The sequence below is a fragment of the Podarcis melisellensis genome (genome assembly GCF_964234715.1).
Source record: "Podarcis melisellensis genome assembly, chromosome: 10".
NCBI classification, from domain to species: Eukaryota; Metazoa; Chordata; class Lepidosauria; order Squamata; family Lacertidae; genus Podarcis; species Podarcis melisellensis.
The window spans coordinates 40,821,565-40,840,220 of NC_138542.1; the positions used below are offsets into that span (position 1 = coordinate 40,821,565).

Below are 18,656 nucleotides of genomic sequence, written 5' to 3' on the forward strand. Positions count from 1 at the left end.
TTTCCCTTTTAGAACTAAAACCTATAAATGGGCCTTAAAAGTAGTTTTCACACACTAAGGTTTGTTTGCTTTTCACAACCTACTGTTTGTTTGTCGGTGAACTTACCCTCCCTGGCTGTACAATCTCATGATGACCGTTTAAGCTGTACTGTATTTGCATAAGTTTCTGAAAGTTGTCCTAGAGGGTGGAAGCATAAATAAAGTTCTTGTAAACAAACTGATGAAAAGTTCCATGGTGGAAGAATCCTCTGTGAACACCAGGGAGCCACACAGGTTGCTCACTCTAATTGGCTCTAGAAGTGTTGAAGTCAAACACACTTCCATATTCTATGATATGTTCCAGTATGAAAAATACTACACAAATCCGAAAAGTAATATTTGCTGAATTAAAGGAGTTGAACACAGGAGATTTATGCCTTAGGGCCTAAAACTGCAGGGTTAGCTCCACACAGGCCTCCACAATTTAACACACACTGCCCATAATAGTAAAAAGCTCCATGTTCCCTCCCTTGTTTCTCATTTGTAAAAAAACTGAAGTTGCTTCAAGTGACCCATTAAAGTCATGTATAATCATGTCTTCTATCTAGAGATCTATGAGCTTTCCAGGCAACACAAATGTGTCATGGTTCAAACTGATATCCACAAGGTTGAGCTTACTAGTATACAGCTGAAGTAAAATGGCAAAATACAGACAGACAGACAGACAGAGAGAAATAAAACCCCACAAAGCTGCTGAAAACCATATTAAACTGTCCTTTCAAAAAGGCTTCAAAATGGAAGTCTTTATCCCAGTTTTTGTCTGTATAGTATTTGAACTGATTTTTCATATGGGCTGTTCTTTTAAATGGATGATATAATATATATGCTTTAAAATTTATATGTTATTCATTTGACTTTTCTTATATATGTGGCTTTTATATATGTTAATATTATATCATAAATCACTACAGGAAGCCTCATGGGAAGAGATTAATAGATAAATAATATTTATAATCATAATTATTATCACCATCATTATTCCGTAACTGAGATACTTACTCCCTGTTTCATGATGTCATTAGCATGGTTAGCCACTTCTATCACAACAGCAAGAGCATCTTGAAAACAAAACAGAATGTATTTCAGCATTGACTACAGTATGTGTCAGTATTAAAGACACCTAAGTTTAATGGAAAGGACCTTGTATTTCCACACTTAATGTAAAAGTTGACCAACAAAGTTCAAGATCAAGGGGAAAATACAAGAACAGAATTTTTTTATGCAATATGGTTTAGATTTATTTCATATACATTAACAAAGAAACATGATTATCGACCACTCACTACTCATGGGGACATGGCAAGACACCTTCATTTAATTTGAAATCATCTGTATAATAATAAGTGACACTACTGTGCTCAACAGGGAGGGTTGGGGAAGGTAATTTTTTGGGTATGTTTTCTAAAGTTGTTATACCTGAAAACGATTCCTGAAAAGGTAAGGACACTGGAATAAATCTTAAAACAGTAGTTGGCGTGGGGGGGATACATTTCCACAGCATCAAGAAACATCAGGAAAATAGGAAAGAATGCATGAGATTTTAAACCTCCCAACTGTGAGAGTAATAAGCTTATCTTCTCAACAGAGGCAACTAAAAGCTATCAGGCTACATTAGGCCTGAGGAAGGTTTGCAGTCAAACATAATATGGCCTTTGCCCCCTGACACAGAAGAGTTCATACCCCATGATCCCTCAGTGTTTTTATATCAGGAACCCCTGTAGCCTTAAAATAGTCCGCAAATATAACACAGAGCATTAGCACTGGCCTTGTAGAAGTTATTTCTGACCTTCATGGATTCCTGAACCAGTGGTGCTTATATCAGGAGGTATTTAATTCCCCCCACCGATAAAAAAAAGTGTTTTTATACATGTTGGAAGATGCCCAGAGTGGCTGGGGCAACCCAGCCAGATGGGCAGGGATTAATTAATTAATCAAACAAACAAACAAACAAACAAACATGACTGGAAGTGAAGCAAGGAAATCTCTGGCAATTTCCTCACCCTGGGAGCTTCCTATGCCACCTTTCCTGCTGTTCAGAGGATGCGCCCCAATCCTAAGAGCAAACATGCAGGCCACTGCAAGAGAAGTGTAACCCAAGAAACCTGAAAGTGAAACTTTCTCCCTTGCAGAAACTCTGGATCCAGCCTTGTTGTGGCTGTGCCACCAATGAAACAACACACACCCATAAATTCAAGAAGATGTGTTTTTTTTATTAAACTATGGACTAACTACTATAAAAGCAATTACCCTGAGTATCTCTGAAGTCAGCCGAATCTTCTAAGAGGTTCTTTAAATAATCTGTGGAAAGAGAAATGTTATTAAGCAAGAGAACTGGATGAAGTTATTACAATGAACCTCTAGGTGGCCCAGTTGAGCTATAAGATTATTACGTCTCCGAAAAGGTTTGCACATTTACAAAAAGTCCTCACACTCACTGATTTCAAAGGGACTTAAACATGTTTAATGTAGCTGAAATGTACTCTGAATGCACGTGGTTTAAGCACTGGTCCACGGTATTTCTAGAAGTGCCTTATGCATATATTAAGGAGAGGATCTCCCTGGTGCTTCTTGAAACATTGAAATGCCCTCCCAAGGAAGGCATACTGAGCACCAACACTGTATTATTTCTGGTGCCATGTTAGAATCTTTCTATATGCCAGGCATTTTAAATTACGACGCTTTGAGATGATTGAATAATTTTATTCCCCTTAGTTCCATCGCATTGTTGCTTAGGTTTCATGTTATATTTGTAGGTTTAAAATGCATATGTATTTTGCCCCCTAATCTATTTTTTGTTATATGGTTTATGATTTTTTTAAAACATAAAGGCAGCATAAATATGGTGCTTGCTCTCTTCTCCCCCCCCCCCAGAAGGCAGCAAGCATCTTGGTAAGAAAGAATAGGTTGGGGGAGGGGTCAGACTGAAACACAGCCAGGCAAGTGCAGTGCTGTTAAGCTTCTAAAATGGTTGGCAGGAGACACAAGTAGATTGTGACTGAATGGGCAGACTGGACAGCCTTTTACCTCTGAGGGATTGCTAACACACACAAAAGGTGATTTATTTACAGTGGTACCTCGGGTTAAGAACTTAATTTGTTCTGGAGGTCCATTCTTAACCTGAGGTACCACTTTAGCTAATGAGGCCTTCCGCTGCCACTGTGCTGGCGCCGCCGCACGATTTCTGTTCTCATCCTGAAGCAAAGTTCTTAACCCAAGGTACTATTTCTGGGTTAGCGGAGTCTGTAGCCTGAAGTGTCTGTAACCCAAGGTACCACTGTACTGCACTTATGACGCACCATTATTTCCATTGTGGATCTCATGATAGAAGCTTGGAGAGGACCTAGACCTGCTTAGCTTTTTTTGCAAAGTGGCTGCATCATGTGACCAGCCACCACCCCTTCAATAACTTCTCTGCCAGTCTGGGATGATTAACAGCAGCAGTCTGGCTGATCTTTCTGACTGCGTGTTCATGCAGATCTCTCACACAGAAGTGGTGATTATTCCCCAGTGGTTTTCTGAGTTTACAGTACAGTAATTAGCACTGCTCTTCTTCAACCTCAAGCACTAACTATAAGTTTACGTTACAGACTTGGATTTTTTCACAATGACAACATGGGGGACAAAATTCCACACGGTAATTTCTAGGCAAACACAGCATTTTTGCAGAGTCATAAGCAGCAGTGAAAGAACTCTTACTATTTATACAGCAGCTGAGAAAAGCAAAGCAGTGGATATTTTTCTGGCAAGCAGACAAGCCCTAGAGAAGGATGCGACAAATAATAATAGTTTATAGGATAAAGGTGAGGAAGGCCAAGTGGATATGAATAAACAGGAGGAAGGGAAAGAAATGACTACACTCTTGAGTCAGAGGAAGGCCTTCTCATTTTGCTGTGTTTTGCTCCTGGAATTCAGTCCGTCAGGAATTAAGTAAAGCTAGGGCATCCCAGAGCTCAACTCGAGATCCTGCATGTGCAAGGTTTTTGATCTATGTTACCTGCTGCAGGAAGTGGGGATGAAAAGGTGATGTTTGTTTATTTCTCCTTCTCACTTGTAGTCTCCTGTGCTCCAGAAAAGCTGTTCCAGAGGGTTAGTGGACCCTCCAGAAGACTATGGGAAATAGTGCTATGAGCTGCAGGGAATCATCAAAAATTGCTTCTTCTGGAGAGTGCTTCTCCTGTATCTCATAAATGAAGGGGTCTTTTCCTTTGTGGAAGGGCAATGGCTCTAAGCCAATATGTATAGAAGTGTTTTAGAGAAAGTATTTTTTATGTAACAAGCTATATTATGTATAGCAAATTGGTGTGCACATCCCTTTTCTACATCAGAGTAATTAGCACCCTTGACTATTCATTGAGTCCTATATTTGAGGATTCAGCTGAGGAGCTTCTTAACAGAAATGATGCTCAGAAGACCCGCAGAAGACAGGTTGTGAAATTAGTTTCTTCTTCATTTTGTTATACGGTCTTTCTCAAAGCCCAAGAGCAATAATGTCAAACCCAACATTTACAGCTCCTGACTTGCCAAAGCACTTACACTACACAAGAAAAAGAAATAGAGTGAGGAAGTCTCAATAATGTGGAATTCACTAACTCAGCATAAATCATGTTCTCTGCATCTTTAGCAATAAACCTTATATTTCTGCTACACTCTGTTTTTGAACATGTTTGGTGTTTTCACACTCTTTTAGGGCCATTTTTGACCCTTTTCATGGCACTTTCGGGTTCGTGGCAATGCTAATGTGTACGGTCGCATGTAGTGGCCATCAATTCAGGAAATTTCAAAGCAACTTTTTGTGTAGATTCATAGTAAAGGGCATTTATATGTTCAGGGCATGACCAGTGAGACATATTAGATGTCCATAGGTGGCTGAAGTTCCCACACACTGGTAAGGAAACAGCAGAAAGGAGCCAAGGTGGGGAGGTGGGACTATGCAGAATCCATAGACTACTCTCAACATCAAAGAGCAAGGATTCTGTTACAGTGCCATCATATGCGTGTTTACACAGAAGTCCTGCCATGCTCTATAGGGAATATATCCTAATAAATGTTTTTAGATTGCCTTATGGCAATAGGGAAAAAAGGAAAGTCAATTTTACAAAGGAGTAGTAGAGTATGGATTTGTTTTTTTAACTATAGCTAAATCTATAACAACATGACCAAAATAAGAGAATATGCATGGATCAACACTTGGTATAAGAAAAATATTTATATTATATCAGTTTTCAGAGCTTCCCTTTCCCTTTTGAAATCAATACTGTTCTCCCCTGAACAGCAGAACCAGAATGAACAGCTGTGGAAACATAGCATAACATCATAGCCCTGATGCTTATCACCATCAACATTTATTCAGCAGAAGACGAAAAAGAATCAGCTGTGCTCTTCCTTTGCATTTTTATCCACTGCAGAAGAATTTCTCTGTACAATAATTTTTTTGCGCATTTGAATTCAGGTAAAAATATTCTTAGTGAATTGAGGTTTGCTACCTGTAGAGCATTGACTTTTAGCTCTTACCTGTCAAAAGCAGCCTGTACTGGGGAATCCTCTGAACTGGCTTAAGCAAATAGTGCTTCAGTGCCAAGTTTGCGCAGCGGGAGCTCATCTGAAAAAGAAAACACCCAGGATTTTGAAACTTAACATTCTTTTAAAACAACTTGCCTGAACCAGACCAAACAGTTTACTCTTGCTACTGTCTGCAAGCTGTATTGGTTTTTTCTTTCTTTTTTTTTAAAAATGGGCTGTTATTCAATTGTGGTTTTGCCTTTGCAGAAAGAAGTTTTGATGAAGCCAGTGGCTCATCTAGTCCAGCAACTGGTATTCAGAAGCATATAGTGGAGGTAGAGTATAGTTATCTGGTAACCACTGATAGCCCTATCCTCCAGAAATTTGTCTAATCCTCTTTTAAAGCCGTCTAATTGGTGGACATCACTGCCTCTTATGGGAGTTAATTCCATGGTTTAATGATGTGTTTGTGAATCACAGAATCATAGAATTGTAGAGTTGGAAGGGGCAAAGTAAGTATTTCCTTTTGACTGTACTGAATCTTCCAGCATTTAAGTTTCATTAGATGTCCCCAAGTTCTAGTATTAAGAGCAGGGCTGAATTAGCCATTAAATGAATCAATATTTTGAATTAGATCTATATGGGGGCACCAAAATCTTTTAAGTGCTTAGGGTCTCCAAAGGTCTTACTCTGGGGCCCTGATTATGAGGGATAAAAATGTTTCCCTATGCAGTTTCTCAATACCATGCATACTTTTACACACTTCAATCATGTCCCCTTTTATTTCCCTTTTCTCTAAACTAAAAAGCCCCAAATGCTCACCCTACAAGCAACTAACAGAAGACTTTAGGCTGGCTCACATTTATATAGATGTAGAATTTAGCCAACATATCAGCATGCTATGACAACAACAGCTTCACCATTCTGATCATTTCCTCCACACCCCCATATGAGCAAAGTATAATTGTGGCTACTTTAGCGCCACATACAAAGCAGACAGGCAGCAGCAAAGTGTGATAGAAAATAAGGATTTTCTACAAATCTGAGGACTAATTTAGATGAACGCATGGTGCCTCAGATCAACATATGGTATAGACTCAACAAGCAATAACTAAGGAAACATGGCAGCACGATGCTTTGGATTTGCATTTTGGCAGAAGACTGAATCTCAAATGGAAAGAGACTCAGCCAAGAGGCTTGACCGGCTTCTAACATTCCATTCAGTTCAAATGGCCTGAAAAAGTCATTTATTGCGGACAGAAGACTTGTACAGGGCTGATGAGAGCCTCATTAATAGAGAAAATATTACTTCCTTTCTTGTTTACATTTATTTTCTTAACCTCAGTTATACATTTCACTGGATGAAAGAACAGACAAAGAATGCTGCTGCCAAATTGCATCTGATGCAAACCTCCTTGCTAGCTGTAAGTCCACGGTCATCAAACTTCATAAAATAAAATATATATCAGTTTCAATTGTTGCTTTCCATATCAGGTTCTGCCAATTCATTAAATGTACAGTGGTGCCTCGCTAGACGAAATTAATCCGTTCCGCGATTCTCTTCGTCTAGCGGTTTTTTCGTCTTGCGAAGCAAGCCCATTGACAGCTTAGCGGATTAGCGCTACAGCTGTCAAGCGGCTTCCAGCGATCAGCTGTTAAGCGGCTTATCAGCGGAACAGCTGATGAGCGGCTTAGCGGCTTAGGAAAAGGGCAAAAAAACCCCAAAAAAACCCGCCGGGGGACGCAAGATTTTTTCGACTTGTGAAGCAACCCCATAGGGAAATTCGTTTTGCGAAGCGTCTCCAAAACGGAAAAACCCTTTCGTCTAGCGGGTTTTTCGTCTTGCGAGGCGTTCGTCTTGCGGGGCACCACTGTATAGGTTTTATAAATCTGTCAACAGAACTAGATACATTTTGTAAACTACAATATGGCAAACGAAATATTTTGATCACAAAAGATTCCAAGACACTCTTCATGATATTGTATCTTTGAAGAATCAGTGCTTTTAAGACTGAATGTTTCAGTTAGAATTCTGACTTGGGTGTTTTAAATTTCCAGTTGTTTGCTCTGCTGTACTTCCCCTGCAGAACGTTGGTTATACAGTAATCGTAAAGAGAATGTTTACTTATTTCCAGTTACATATTATGCCCAAATACGATGTACATGTGTTGCTTACCAGATGTTATTCTTATCGCTTGCTTCTTGATCCTTTAAAAAAGATCCAAGCTACTATGGGGGATGTGTAGAATCTCTGCTCACATGCATTTTAAAAAGTGACCAAAAGTGAAAAAAATATGTACACTGTATCCGACAAGAGACATGTGTGTGCATTTTGTATTCTGGCATTGTACAAACCAGGCCTTAGAGAAAACAAAAGTCAAAAGATGGAATGTATCATCTGACACCATTGATAAAAGGTTCCATTACCTCAAAGTCTCGAACAACAGCAGCAAACCCAGGGTTCTTCTTGCATTGCTCATCTAGGAGAGCTACATTCCTATCAAATTCTTTGATGTACGTTGAATACATCTTTAGGTATGGTCCTTTTTTCAAAAATATATCAGCAATTCGCTGGTGGTCAATCCTAGAATTTAACACCGTGGACAATTAGAACTTAAAGCTGAAGAATGCATGACGGAGGGGGCATATTTCTCCCTCTTTCTATTCCTTCTACACAAGGACCTCAACCTCCATCCTGGGAAAACAGTGCCCACCCCCAGGCCTCCTCTGCGAGCCCCTGCTCAGTCCCTTTCATGTGTTAAGAATGAAAGTGTTTGCAATTTAACAACATGTTCCAGAGGACTGCTATTGAAACGGGCATCTAAATCAGAAGGGGGCAGCTAGTAGCCTTTGAGCTAAACCTGGCCATTGGACAAGCCTCACTTCTTCATATATACCCTTCAAGGTAAAAAGAGGGGCCCTTGTAAGCCTAGTCAAGATTTATCTGACTTGGCTTCATAAGAACAAAAGGTATGACAAAAATTCAGATTTTCTTCCATCTCCTTTTCCATCCTTGCTACACTGCCTAGCAGAACTCAGGCCCTAACAAAACACGATGCTATTAATGTTGCTTGGCCTTGAGAGAAAGAGAGTTTTCACATATAGACATTTGGGGTAGGTGGAGCTTTAACCCTTTCTGCCAAAGCCCTGATCCAGATGTGGGGGGATGCCTGCTATTCAAAGTGGGAGGAAAGCACCCATTGGTACCAATGGCTGCTATTTTCCCACTGCAATTAGCAGCCAAATGGCAGCAGGAGGCTTGACTAGGAGTATGGTGGAACAAATAGTTAAAGCCTTCCTCCTCCCTTATCATAGTCCTGACCTGGCTCAGCCCCAACCACCCAAATAGCCTATGGCAAAAATAGCAAACACAGCCAAGCAGGGTCAAATGACATTAAAAAAAGGCTCATTTAGTCAGGAGTGATTTGGTCATAGAAAGTAAAGATGAAGAGGGAAAGGAACTTAGTACCTTTGACCCCAATAGCCAATCTAGCTGCAAACTACTAATATATGTGAGTACATAAACACACACACACACACACACACACACACACACACATCCAGGGAAAATCTCAGTTCAAAAATAGCTGCATTGCAACATCATATATTCGTAATTCAACTTTGTGGTCTAAAAACAGCACACAATACTAGAAGCCTGAATATCCCAATATTCTAACCAATAAGTAGGCAGGAATCTGTGCTCTGAATATGTAGTTACCAGTGGGACAGCCGCTCTTCGAGTTCTCTCAAGAGGTCCCGATTAAGCTCATACAGCTGAGGTAGGTAGTACAGGATCTGGTTCAGGATCCTGTCTTCAATGACTGGCTTTCCAAGTTGCCTGGAAGCATGTGCTACTGAATCCCGGAAATCCTGTTAGAGTACAAACACAGGCACACAAAGAGCTTCTGAAAATCTGGTCTCCAAGCAACTAATACAGGTCACACTATTTCCCTTGTATACATGCAGAAGGCCCATTTGGCCACATTCTCCAGGACCAGATATGCAGTCCAAGGTCAGACACTCTCACTTCTGTGCTTTGGAAAAGAAGGGAAGTTCAGGCACAGCTGATCCTACGCTTAAGCTTACTGAAGAAAATAGGTACAACTTCTGGAGAAAATGTGCCTGGAAAATACCATACCTAGCCACAATCCATTTCTCTTTCTGATCTACTAGAATGGAAAGCTGTTTGACTGTATTTTGTCAAAGGTGCTGAAAGTTCTTAGGAGACCCTTATTCTCCTCAAATAGCTACAATTCCCAGAGTTCCCCAGGAAGTGGAATTGTTTGTTAAGTCACTGGCAATTGTGTCTGTCTGAGGGGAATGGGTGTCTCCTAACAACTCTGAACTCCTTAAATTATAGCTCCCAGGACACTTTATGGGAAGCGGAAGACATTGCAGTTTGAAGTGGCTGCATATGGAGCCAAATACTCAAAAACATGCTCTTTTCTGAATTTCTCTGTCTTTTATTTTGTGGGGTAAGGGGAAGATCAAACACCCCATCTCCTTACATACTTAACCCACCCACTGAGTGGGTTCAGTTCATCTTTACCAGCCAAGCAATACTTTATGTAAACAGTGCAATAAGGAGAAATGTACAAATCTAAACAAGGCAAAGCAATTATGTAAATGCACGCACAGCTGTTTTGCAACGTGTGTGGGGGTGGGTGAACACTGGTCAGCACTTTCCTTTCCTTACAACCTCTATTAAGATTAGAGGACTTGAAGCAGAAAGGAACAGAGGTACGGTTTGGTATTGGAGACTCAGCTGCACAAGGTTTCAGTGGAAACAGATGGCCTCATTCATATGGAAATGCTGTGTTTTTGTATGTTGTAAGCCAACTGGCGACACAAAACTTAACTAGCCTTTTTACATCCCGGGGGTGACCTTCAAACACTGCCTTCACACAGAGAAATAAGCTGAGGAATTACTATAGCTAATCGAACCCAGATGGAACACAGGAGCTCCAGAGAACTTTAAGCAAAGCGTGAGATGCATAACATTTAACAGGGAACACTTTTAAAAACATAAGAGGAAAAATATGCTGGGAATGTGTGTACTCTTAACTTGCACAAGCCAGACCTATGTTGCGAACCAATCTTGAATGCATTTATTCATGAATCTAGGACAGTCAAAGGCTAATAATTGTGAGGTCTAGCTCTTTTTGGCTTAAAACTTGCAACTAATTACTCCTTCTCCCTATTGATCTGATACATTCCGCCCTTAAAAGAAAACAAGAACAGATGTATGCTTCATGCTATGTGGAAAAGCAAAACGTTCTGCCTGAGCAACTGCAGGTCCAGTGATCCAAAACTCTTGAGCCTAGTGCAGCACATAATGCGATCTTTCTCCCACAAAAGGATGGAGTAAAACTATCTTGTAATAGGAGCAGGCAAGGCAGAAAATTCAATTGTTTGTGCTGTACCAGAGACGAGAAAATTATTCATCACATTTCTGAAGCGCATACTGCAGCTTACTGTCTTTCTTAACAGAGAGGTCTGGTGCCTTTTAGAGCTGCAAGACAGGCAGCAAATCAAGAGATACAGATTATCCCACCATTGCATTGCCTTGCTGAGGAAAGCCACACACTGAATTTTTCTCAGCTTTTACAAGCAGCTGCTTACAAAGTAACCAAGCAAAATTCGTTACAGGCTTCCAGCAGTGCAACACTTTGCACTGAAGACATTTCCCTCTTCATTCTTTAATATAAAAAGTACATCTGTCCATCTTCAGAAGCCACTGCCTAGTCACTTCAGGTTCTGACATGCATATGCAGATTCTAACATGCCTATGTGGCTCCTAGGTGAGTCCCAGGAAAGGCTCAATTACTCTATTAAATTTTAATGGGTTACAGGTGCTGCAGTCTTGAATTACAGACTAGTAAGGTACAGTTGTGGGACGCAGGTGGCGCTGTGGGTTAAAGCCTCAGCACCTAGGACTTGCCGATTGAAAGGTCGGCGGTTCGAATCCCTGCGGTGGGGTGCGCTCCCGCTGCTCGGTCCCAGCGCCTACCAACCTAGCAGTTCGAAAGCACCTCCAGGTGCAAGTAGATAAATAGGGACCGCTTACCAGCGGGAAGGTAAACGGCGTTTCCATGTGCGGCTCTGGCTCGCCAGAGCAGCGATGTCACGCTGGCCACGTGACCCGGAAGTGTCTTCGGACAGCGCTGGCCCCTGGCCTCTTGAGTGAGATGGGCGCACAACCCCAGAGTCTGTCAAGACTGGCCCGTACGGGCAGGGGTACCTTTACCTTTTTACCTTTTAAGGTACAGTTTCATATACTGCCAATTTAAAGCAAAAAACCCCAACAACTTCTGCATCATCTTGCAATAAATGTTGGAGCAGTGCTGTAATCGAATACTGCCTTTCATCTTTTTTAAAAATTAAAAAAAACTTACTACTATATATAAATTGCATTTCATTATGCCTGATGTCATGTAATCCACATATATACACATCCTAGAACCTTAAAGTCCTTTTGTCACACTTCCCAGCTACTGGCCAACTAGAAGAGCTAGCAGAAAGTGATTTACAAAGGAATCTTTTGTTAACTGGGACTGTGAGGTTAGAAGCCCAGTACATTTACCAAAGAGAAATCCTGGTGAAGTCAATGTCTCAACTGACATGAAAGATCCATACGCACCTATGCTTCTTCCTCCCATTTTGAACATTGCTTTAATCAGTTGCTTTCCTTTACATCTGAATCATCAAACTATACTTTGCTCCTACTGACAATTAAAAAAGCTGCACCAGACTCCACAATCCCCAATTACTCCTAAAATTAAGAAGAAAAAACTGGCTGTGGGGATCTATGCTTTTCATCTGGAGAGATTCAAGCAGCTCTTTTTTACTTAATGGAAGACTCACTGCGAAATTTAAAAAGCCCTGACCTAGCAAGCAATCCTCAGCCTCTGAAGTTTGATTGCCCAAGAATCAGCGAAACCTGAACCATCAGGTTCAAACCTGGCTGCCTAGTAAGTCAGGCTCACATATTTCTTGTAATACTTGAAAACAATCTGTAGAAAAACTCTATTCCTTTAATGTCTAGCTAAGTATTAACACACCCTAAAAGTATTACTTTTCAGTATTTCCTTCAGTTTGGATGTTCTTCAATGTATACACGAACAAGCCTACACATTCTAAGAGAAGGCGATGCAGGTAAAATGACAGTAAGATAGGGCTGTGACAACCTGTTTCACTGGCGTATGGCAACAGGAAGCAATAAATCTGAACTCGGCATTATAAGGGTGAGTCTGCCCTTGTCCCCCTCAGTTACATGAATTGTGTCATGAAGCCTCATGGCAGGGTTCACAGAGCTGGTAAGTGTACTATTTTCTTTCCCAGCTATTTTCTTTCCCAGCACAAAAGGCTACCGGTACTTGGCAACTCAAAAGCTACCATAAACAAATTAAACCTGTGTTAATATATTCTTTAGTGTGCAAAAGTTCACCTGTGCGCACACAAACAAGAGCATTCAGAGGTCAGAAGCAAAAACAAATCACAAAAGAGCACCCTCCTCCTGCTCTACTGCATTTCTGACCGAACTGGGAATGCACCAGGATTTCTGACAGCTAGCCCTTCCACCTTTCCATCTGCAGGCCTAGAAATATTCTAGCACACGTCCTAAGCACATTTGTAACATTCAAACTTCCTGCAGCACTTCAACAGAAAAAGTAATGCACCTCACCCTCAAACATTCTATTCCTTCTATTCATTAGGAAGCATTCCAGGAGTTTGGAGTTGATATTTAATTGCTGTTTCATTAGGCTTTTTTTAAAAAAAAGAATGAACATTTAAGAAACTCAGTTGAATACATTTTCTGAAAAGAACTTCATAAATAATTAACTTTGAAACAAACATGCTTATGAAGTGAAATAAATACTTACAATGTGCAAAAGCTTCAGAACATCTACAAACCTAATACAAAAACAAGAACAGTAAATATTATCTCAACCGCAAAGGAAAAACATACATACTTCCATGCATAAATTATTAAATTTTACACCAATACTTACACTTTCTCTGAGCTCATTATTTCTTTAGCAATATGATAAACTTTTGTTTTCTTCCCAGCTGCTTTAATCTGCAAATAAAATTAAACTTTGTAGAATGCAGACAGGCTATTTTAAAAACAATGCAACAGCCCTAAATCTTAGTTTCTTTCTGCTACAACTTTATTGGCCTATTGCTCTGTACTCTGTATTCAAGTAAAAAAAAAAGGTAAAGGACCCCTGGACAGTTAAGTCCAGTCAAATTTGACTAGGGTGGTGACACTCATCTCCACTTTCAAGTATTCAGGGTACAAGTGAATTCTTGTTTAGGTGCCATAAAAAATGTTAATGTTCAGTTAATTGCTAGTTGCCTCCACTACTACCTACTTAGGAGTCTGTCTTAAAAATGGCACCTCTTATCTGTTGAAAGAAATTGGGAGTCAGGATGATGTTACTGAGCCATAACTGGAAACTGAAAGTTCTCCAGTTATGGTCTAATAATGAGAACACGCAGCCTCTGGTTTTTAAAAAGTTGATTGTCTTCACTTTCAAACAATTATTTTTTAATCAGAGCTTGGCAAGGCCAAGAGATATATATTTGTTTGGCTAACAATTTATACATGCTTTTAATTTTCTCTGCAGCTGCACAATGTTTTGCAATGGTCAAGGAAGGAAGGAAGGAAATTTGATCCTCAACTGCAAGATTCAATGTTTGGTAGGCAAGCTTGAGAAAGAAGATGATATTTGCCAATTAAGTCCTAAGTTCCATGTTAATACATGTCCTGTGAAACACAAGAAGCTTTCCAATGAAGATGGAATTGTCCAGTATGACTTTCCAGGGATGTTCCATGCACATCATTAGATTTTTAACTATATCTGTGCCTCACAAAGTTCTGGCAACAGGCATTGCTAATAGCAACAGGCAAGTGCAGTAATTTGGATAAGCTTTGGAGGTTGAGGACCAGAAGACCTGGCAGGACTGGGCCCAGGGATGGATGGAGACATAAAAAGCATCTTTCTATTGGAAAAATGTTGTTTTGCCCAGTCAATACTGTGATGATTTTACTCCTACCAATTCCATTCAATGTTTAAATTTTAATTATTATAATGTTATTATTGTTTGCTTTCTACTATACTTTTCTTACTGCTCACATCCCCAGAATGTGTGCAAGTGGGGATTCCCCATTGTGCCTCACCCTCTTTTGGTGCTGAAATGGTGCATTTTCTGCACTGTTACATGAGTGACAAATTGCCTGTATTTATACTAAGAGGTGGTACAAAAATGGAGGAAGTAAATTAACATTAGAATGCCAGAGGAACACATTTGCTTTGATCCTAATTAATGTGCCACTGGTAGAAGTTCTAACAGGCCACTCCCACCAGTGTTTTTTCCTTGATCACCATGCCTCAAAAAATGCCTACTCTGGAGGGTTGGAGCACTGGTTGAGAGGCAGTGACTGAGAAAGGGGAGAATGGTGAAAAATGTTGCTCTGCTCCTATACGCCAGTAGTAGTTCACAGAGGATCCAAATTCTCTCCATTTAGAAAGTTAGCTAAGCTCCAAGTCACAATATCTACCTGCTTATTTTCCTGTGTATCAGGCTCTCCTTTGCTAGAGTCTGAATTTGTGTCATCATCGTCATCAGAGCTATCAACATCTCTCTGTAGCATCTCATCATCTGAATGTTCATCTTCCAACACCAAATCAGAGCCATCAAGTACTTCTACTGAGGACCTATGAAACAATTGTTTTACAATATAAAACATTGTATTATAATGCTTTGGCTGAGGCATAGTCACTGTTCATTAAATAAGGCTACTTCATTGCTAATACAATCCTAAATTCTTTAACATATCCCAAAGAAATGAGACAGCAATCCACTTAAGATATGCTACTAAGACTTGTTTCATGGTTAGTATAATGGCCTTCCAAGAGCATTACAAACTAAACATCCTGGTGTATACCTTTTAAATTTTCCAGACAGATGCAAAAATATATCTTTGTCAATGTTTGGGACCAAGCACAGGATCTCTCTATATGCATGGTTTCGTTTATTTTCTATGACACAACCATGAAAGTTGTCCTCCTTCATTTAGTTTCTTATGGATTCAAGGACATATTTTTACAACACAGTGCACAGTGGTGCTAGAAGACTGTGGCCCAATACACACTATACATATGATACCACTTTATACAGTCATGCCTTCCTCCAAGGAATTATGGGAGCCATAGTTTAAGAGTGTTGAGAGTTATTAGGACATCCCTATTCCCCGTACCGTGCTACAATTTAGAAATTTTGGCTTAGCAACCAATCCCTCTTCCTAGGGCACTCTGAGCAGGCATGTATAGGATTGCAGTGATAATGTATATTATATATTTATACACACACTAGTTATTATAGAAGTCAGCTCACGTCTGCAAACAAAAATGCTTTCTGACAGCTGCCACAATAATTTTTTTTAAGTGACACCTGGGGACTCCACACTGCTAGGACCCAAGATGCTGTCACTTTTGATTAGATACACCCACCTTCTTATAGCAACTCAGAGAGGAAGGCACCCTGACATCATGAAGGTGCTTGTTCCTCTATTGCTAGCATATAATCAAATGATTTTTTTAAAAGTATGTTGCTTAGTAAGACATTTATTGAATATTTTGGAGGTGAAGGGAGCATAGTTCTTTCAAACTACTTTTGCCTTCCAAATCAATTGGCCTAGAAATAATTGGCAAAGAATGAAGTGGTATAAAGTAGCTCAATCGTGCCAATAGTTTCAGGACACACTGTTTTGCCAGTCTTGTGCATTGTATAGCAAGTCTGCTATAAGTGAACTATGAAAGAAAAGACAAAGTTCAGGGGTAGGTATTATTATTAGTTCAAGGACACATTTCAGCCAGGCAGAAACTTGAATCAGAGTTGGAAGGGACCCCCCACCCAGACGCTCATCTAGTGCTAAGCCCCATTTCTGACCTCTAGGAAAGGTTATTCCCAATTCTAGGAGCAACCAAGTTCTGAAACCTGGATCTCATGACTAACTACTTGAGGATCCTTATAAAGACAGGATGACGTGTGAAGCAGCACAGCCCTGGCCACTGTGAGAACACACTCAGGGCCTTGTCCAGGGAGAAGACCCAACACCTTAGTCTTAGCGGAGAACAAAGACCTAGCAGAAAAACTCATGGCTTACATCTGTCCACAACATTACTGTGCAAGTGACAGAAGTGCAGCAATCCTAAAAGCAACTGAATACACCTGAAACCATGTTTATCTTCTCCCCTTAGATTTCTTATTAATTCGATAGAATCTCTTTTAAACATCTGTCCAATACTCCTTTTTTATTTGAACTCCTGACCTCCAGTGGTGTAGCGTAGGTTGTCAGCACCCGGGGCAAGGCAAGTAATTTGCGCCCCCTAACCCGTGGATTTGCGCCCCCTAACCCTAACCCCCAGATGTTGTGCCCGGTGCGGCCGGCCCCCCCTGCACCCCCCATGCTACGCCACTGCTGACCTCATACCAGTTTTTCAAATTTACACAATATCCTTGAATAAGTTTACAAAATGAACGAAATGTACAATGTGTCCACTTCCTTTGAAATATTAATCTCCCACGTTTTCAGTGTCAAGATTACCGCATATAAGCTATTTTGGGAAGAGAAACTTCTGCATTAGCAGTCATGTGAAACAAGTCACCATTAAATCACTGCACTAGTCTTTGAGTAAGAATGCCCTGTTGTATCATGTGAGCCAGCTACCTCTCAAACACACACGCACGCACACACACGCCACAGCAAGAGTCTTTTTCGTTGAACTTAAAGACTTTGCACTTCTTGAAAAAGTATCAGCTCAATCACAATGCAAGAATATTGCACTAGGTGCTGCCTTATTAACTTTAAGTTCAGAGCAGCTAACAAAAAAGCAAACCAAGGAAATATGTAGAATAAAATATTTCCAACCACAACTCTCAGCATAATTTAAACAGAAAATGAGACTGCTACCAGACATTTTGCAAGGCATATTTATCTTGCTAGACCCAAAATCTTAAGATTTCTTTTTATAATGATTAAAGATGCAGGATTACTGGGATTAACAGTGGGCATTTTTGACACAGTAGTCCAGAGGAGAACCTCAGGCCTGGGACCAAAGGTGACTTCTCTTCCTGGCCCCCAAGGCATACACTACACCCTCCCCCAGCACAGCACTTCTTCTCAGGCCACTGGTTCTGCTTTGCACCCCCCCCCCCTTGAGTGTTTCTACCTGCCTGGAATGTGTCCCTGAACTGCGATAAATGTTGCTTGCTTGGATGGAAGGATGGTACAAATAACGTTGTTGTTATTATTTATATATCACCTTTCATTTCAAGAAGAAATAGCAACATCTGCACACCATAATATCAAATCTGATGCTTCAATTCTGGGGATTTGATACTTATTTTGAATTTAACAGCATAACCAGCAGCTAGTTTATCAGTATACAGTAAATACTCATTGGAAGTCTCATTTAATTGGATACTCTCTCAAGTGTGTCAAAAGCCTATCAATTACACACAATTTTACCTTGTGCCACCTTCAGATGCATGCAAGTCCACATAAATTATTGCAAGAATAGTCAAGTTCACATAATACAAATGAAGACTTCCTAAACATATTAAGACAGTTTAGCAAGAGTAAAAAAACACACACTTGTACACTTAACAGTATTAAAGAAAGGTACACCTGATTCCTATAAATAAATCTTCATGGCTGCACGGTCAACCCTAGTGGTCACTTAACTGAAAAAGGTGCCCCATCAATGAAACAAAATTTAGTCTTCATCAACAGCAGAGGATGTGTGCAGTTGACAAGTCGCACCCAGCATGCTCCAACATCGCAACATCAACTGTTACAGAGTGTGTACCTGTCAGGGTTTCTGGGAGAGAGGAGGAGATGACAGAGGAGACGGAGAGCGAGTGGGAGGAGGGGCAGAAGGATGAGGAAGAAGATGACGGAATTCTGAGGGAATCCACGAGTCTGAGCAGCGAGTCAGAGGATTCTCAAAAGGGGGTTACCTTAATCAAGCAAAGGGGAGGAGAAGGGAGAAGCGGAGAGGAGCCCAGTGGAAGACAGAGGAAGCAAGAGACGTCTCAGCCGGAACGGA

General features: G+C 40.5%; 1 protein-coding gene across 1 annotated transcript in view; it reads right to left on the reverse strand.

Moving 5' to 3' along the window:
- The window catches only part of FGD6 (FYVE, RhoGEF and PH domain containing 6), a 58,737-nt gene that overhangs the window by 15,045 nt on the left and 25,036 nt on the right, over positions 1 to 18,656 (reverse strand). The window contains exons 3-11 of the mRNA XM_081926620.1: positions 15,104 to 15,260; positions 13,551 to 13,618; positions 13,422 to 13,452; positions 9,257 to 9,408; positions 7,966 to 8,122; positions 5,551 to 5,638; positions 2,287 to 2,337; positions 1,039 to 1,097; positions 107 to 178 (exon numbers count right to left, since the gene is read on the reverse strand). Of these exons, the coding sequence (XP_081782746.1) occupies positions 107 to 178; positions 1,039 to 1,097; positions 2,287 to 2,337; positions 5,551 to 5,638; positions 7,966 to 8,122; positions 9,257 to 9,408; positions 13,422 to 13,452; positions 13,551 to 13,618; positions 15,104 to 15,260 (835 nt within the window). The remainder of the gene's footprint in view (positions 1 to 106; positions 179 to 1,038; positions 1,098 to 2,286; positions 2,338 to 5,550; positions 5,639 to 7,965; positions 8,123 to 9,256; positions 9,409 to 13,421; positions 13,453 to 13,550; positions 13,619 to 15,103; positions 15,261 to 18,656) is intronic.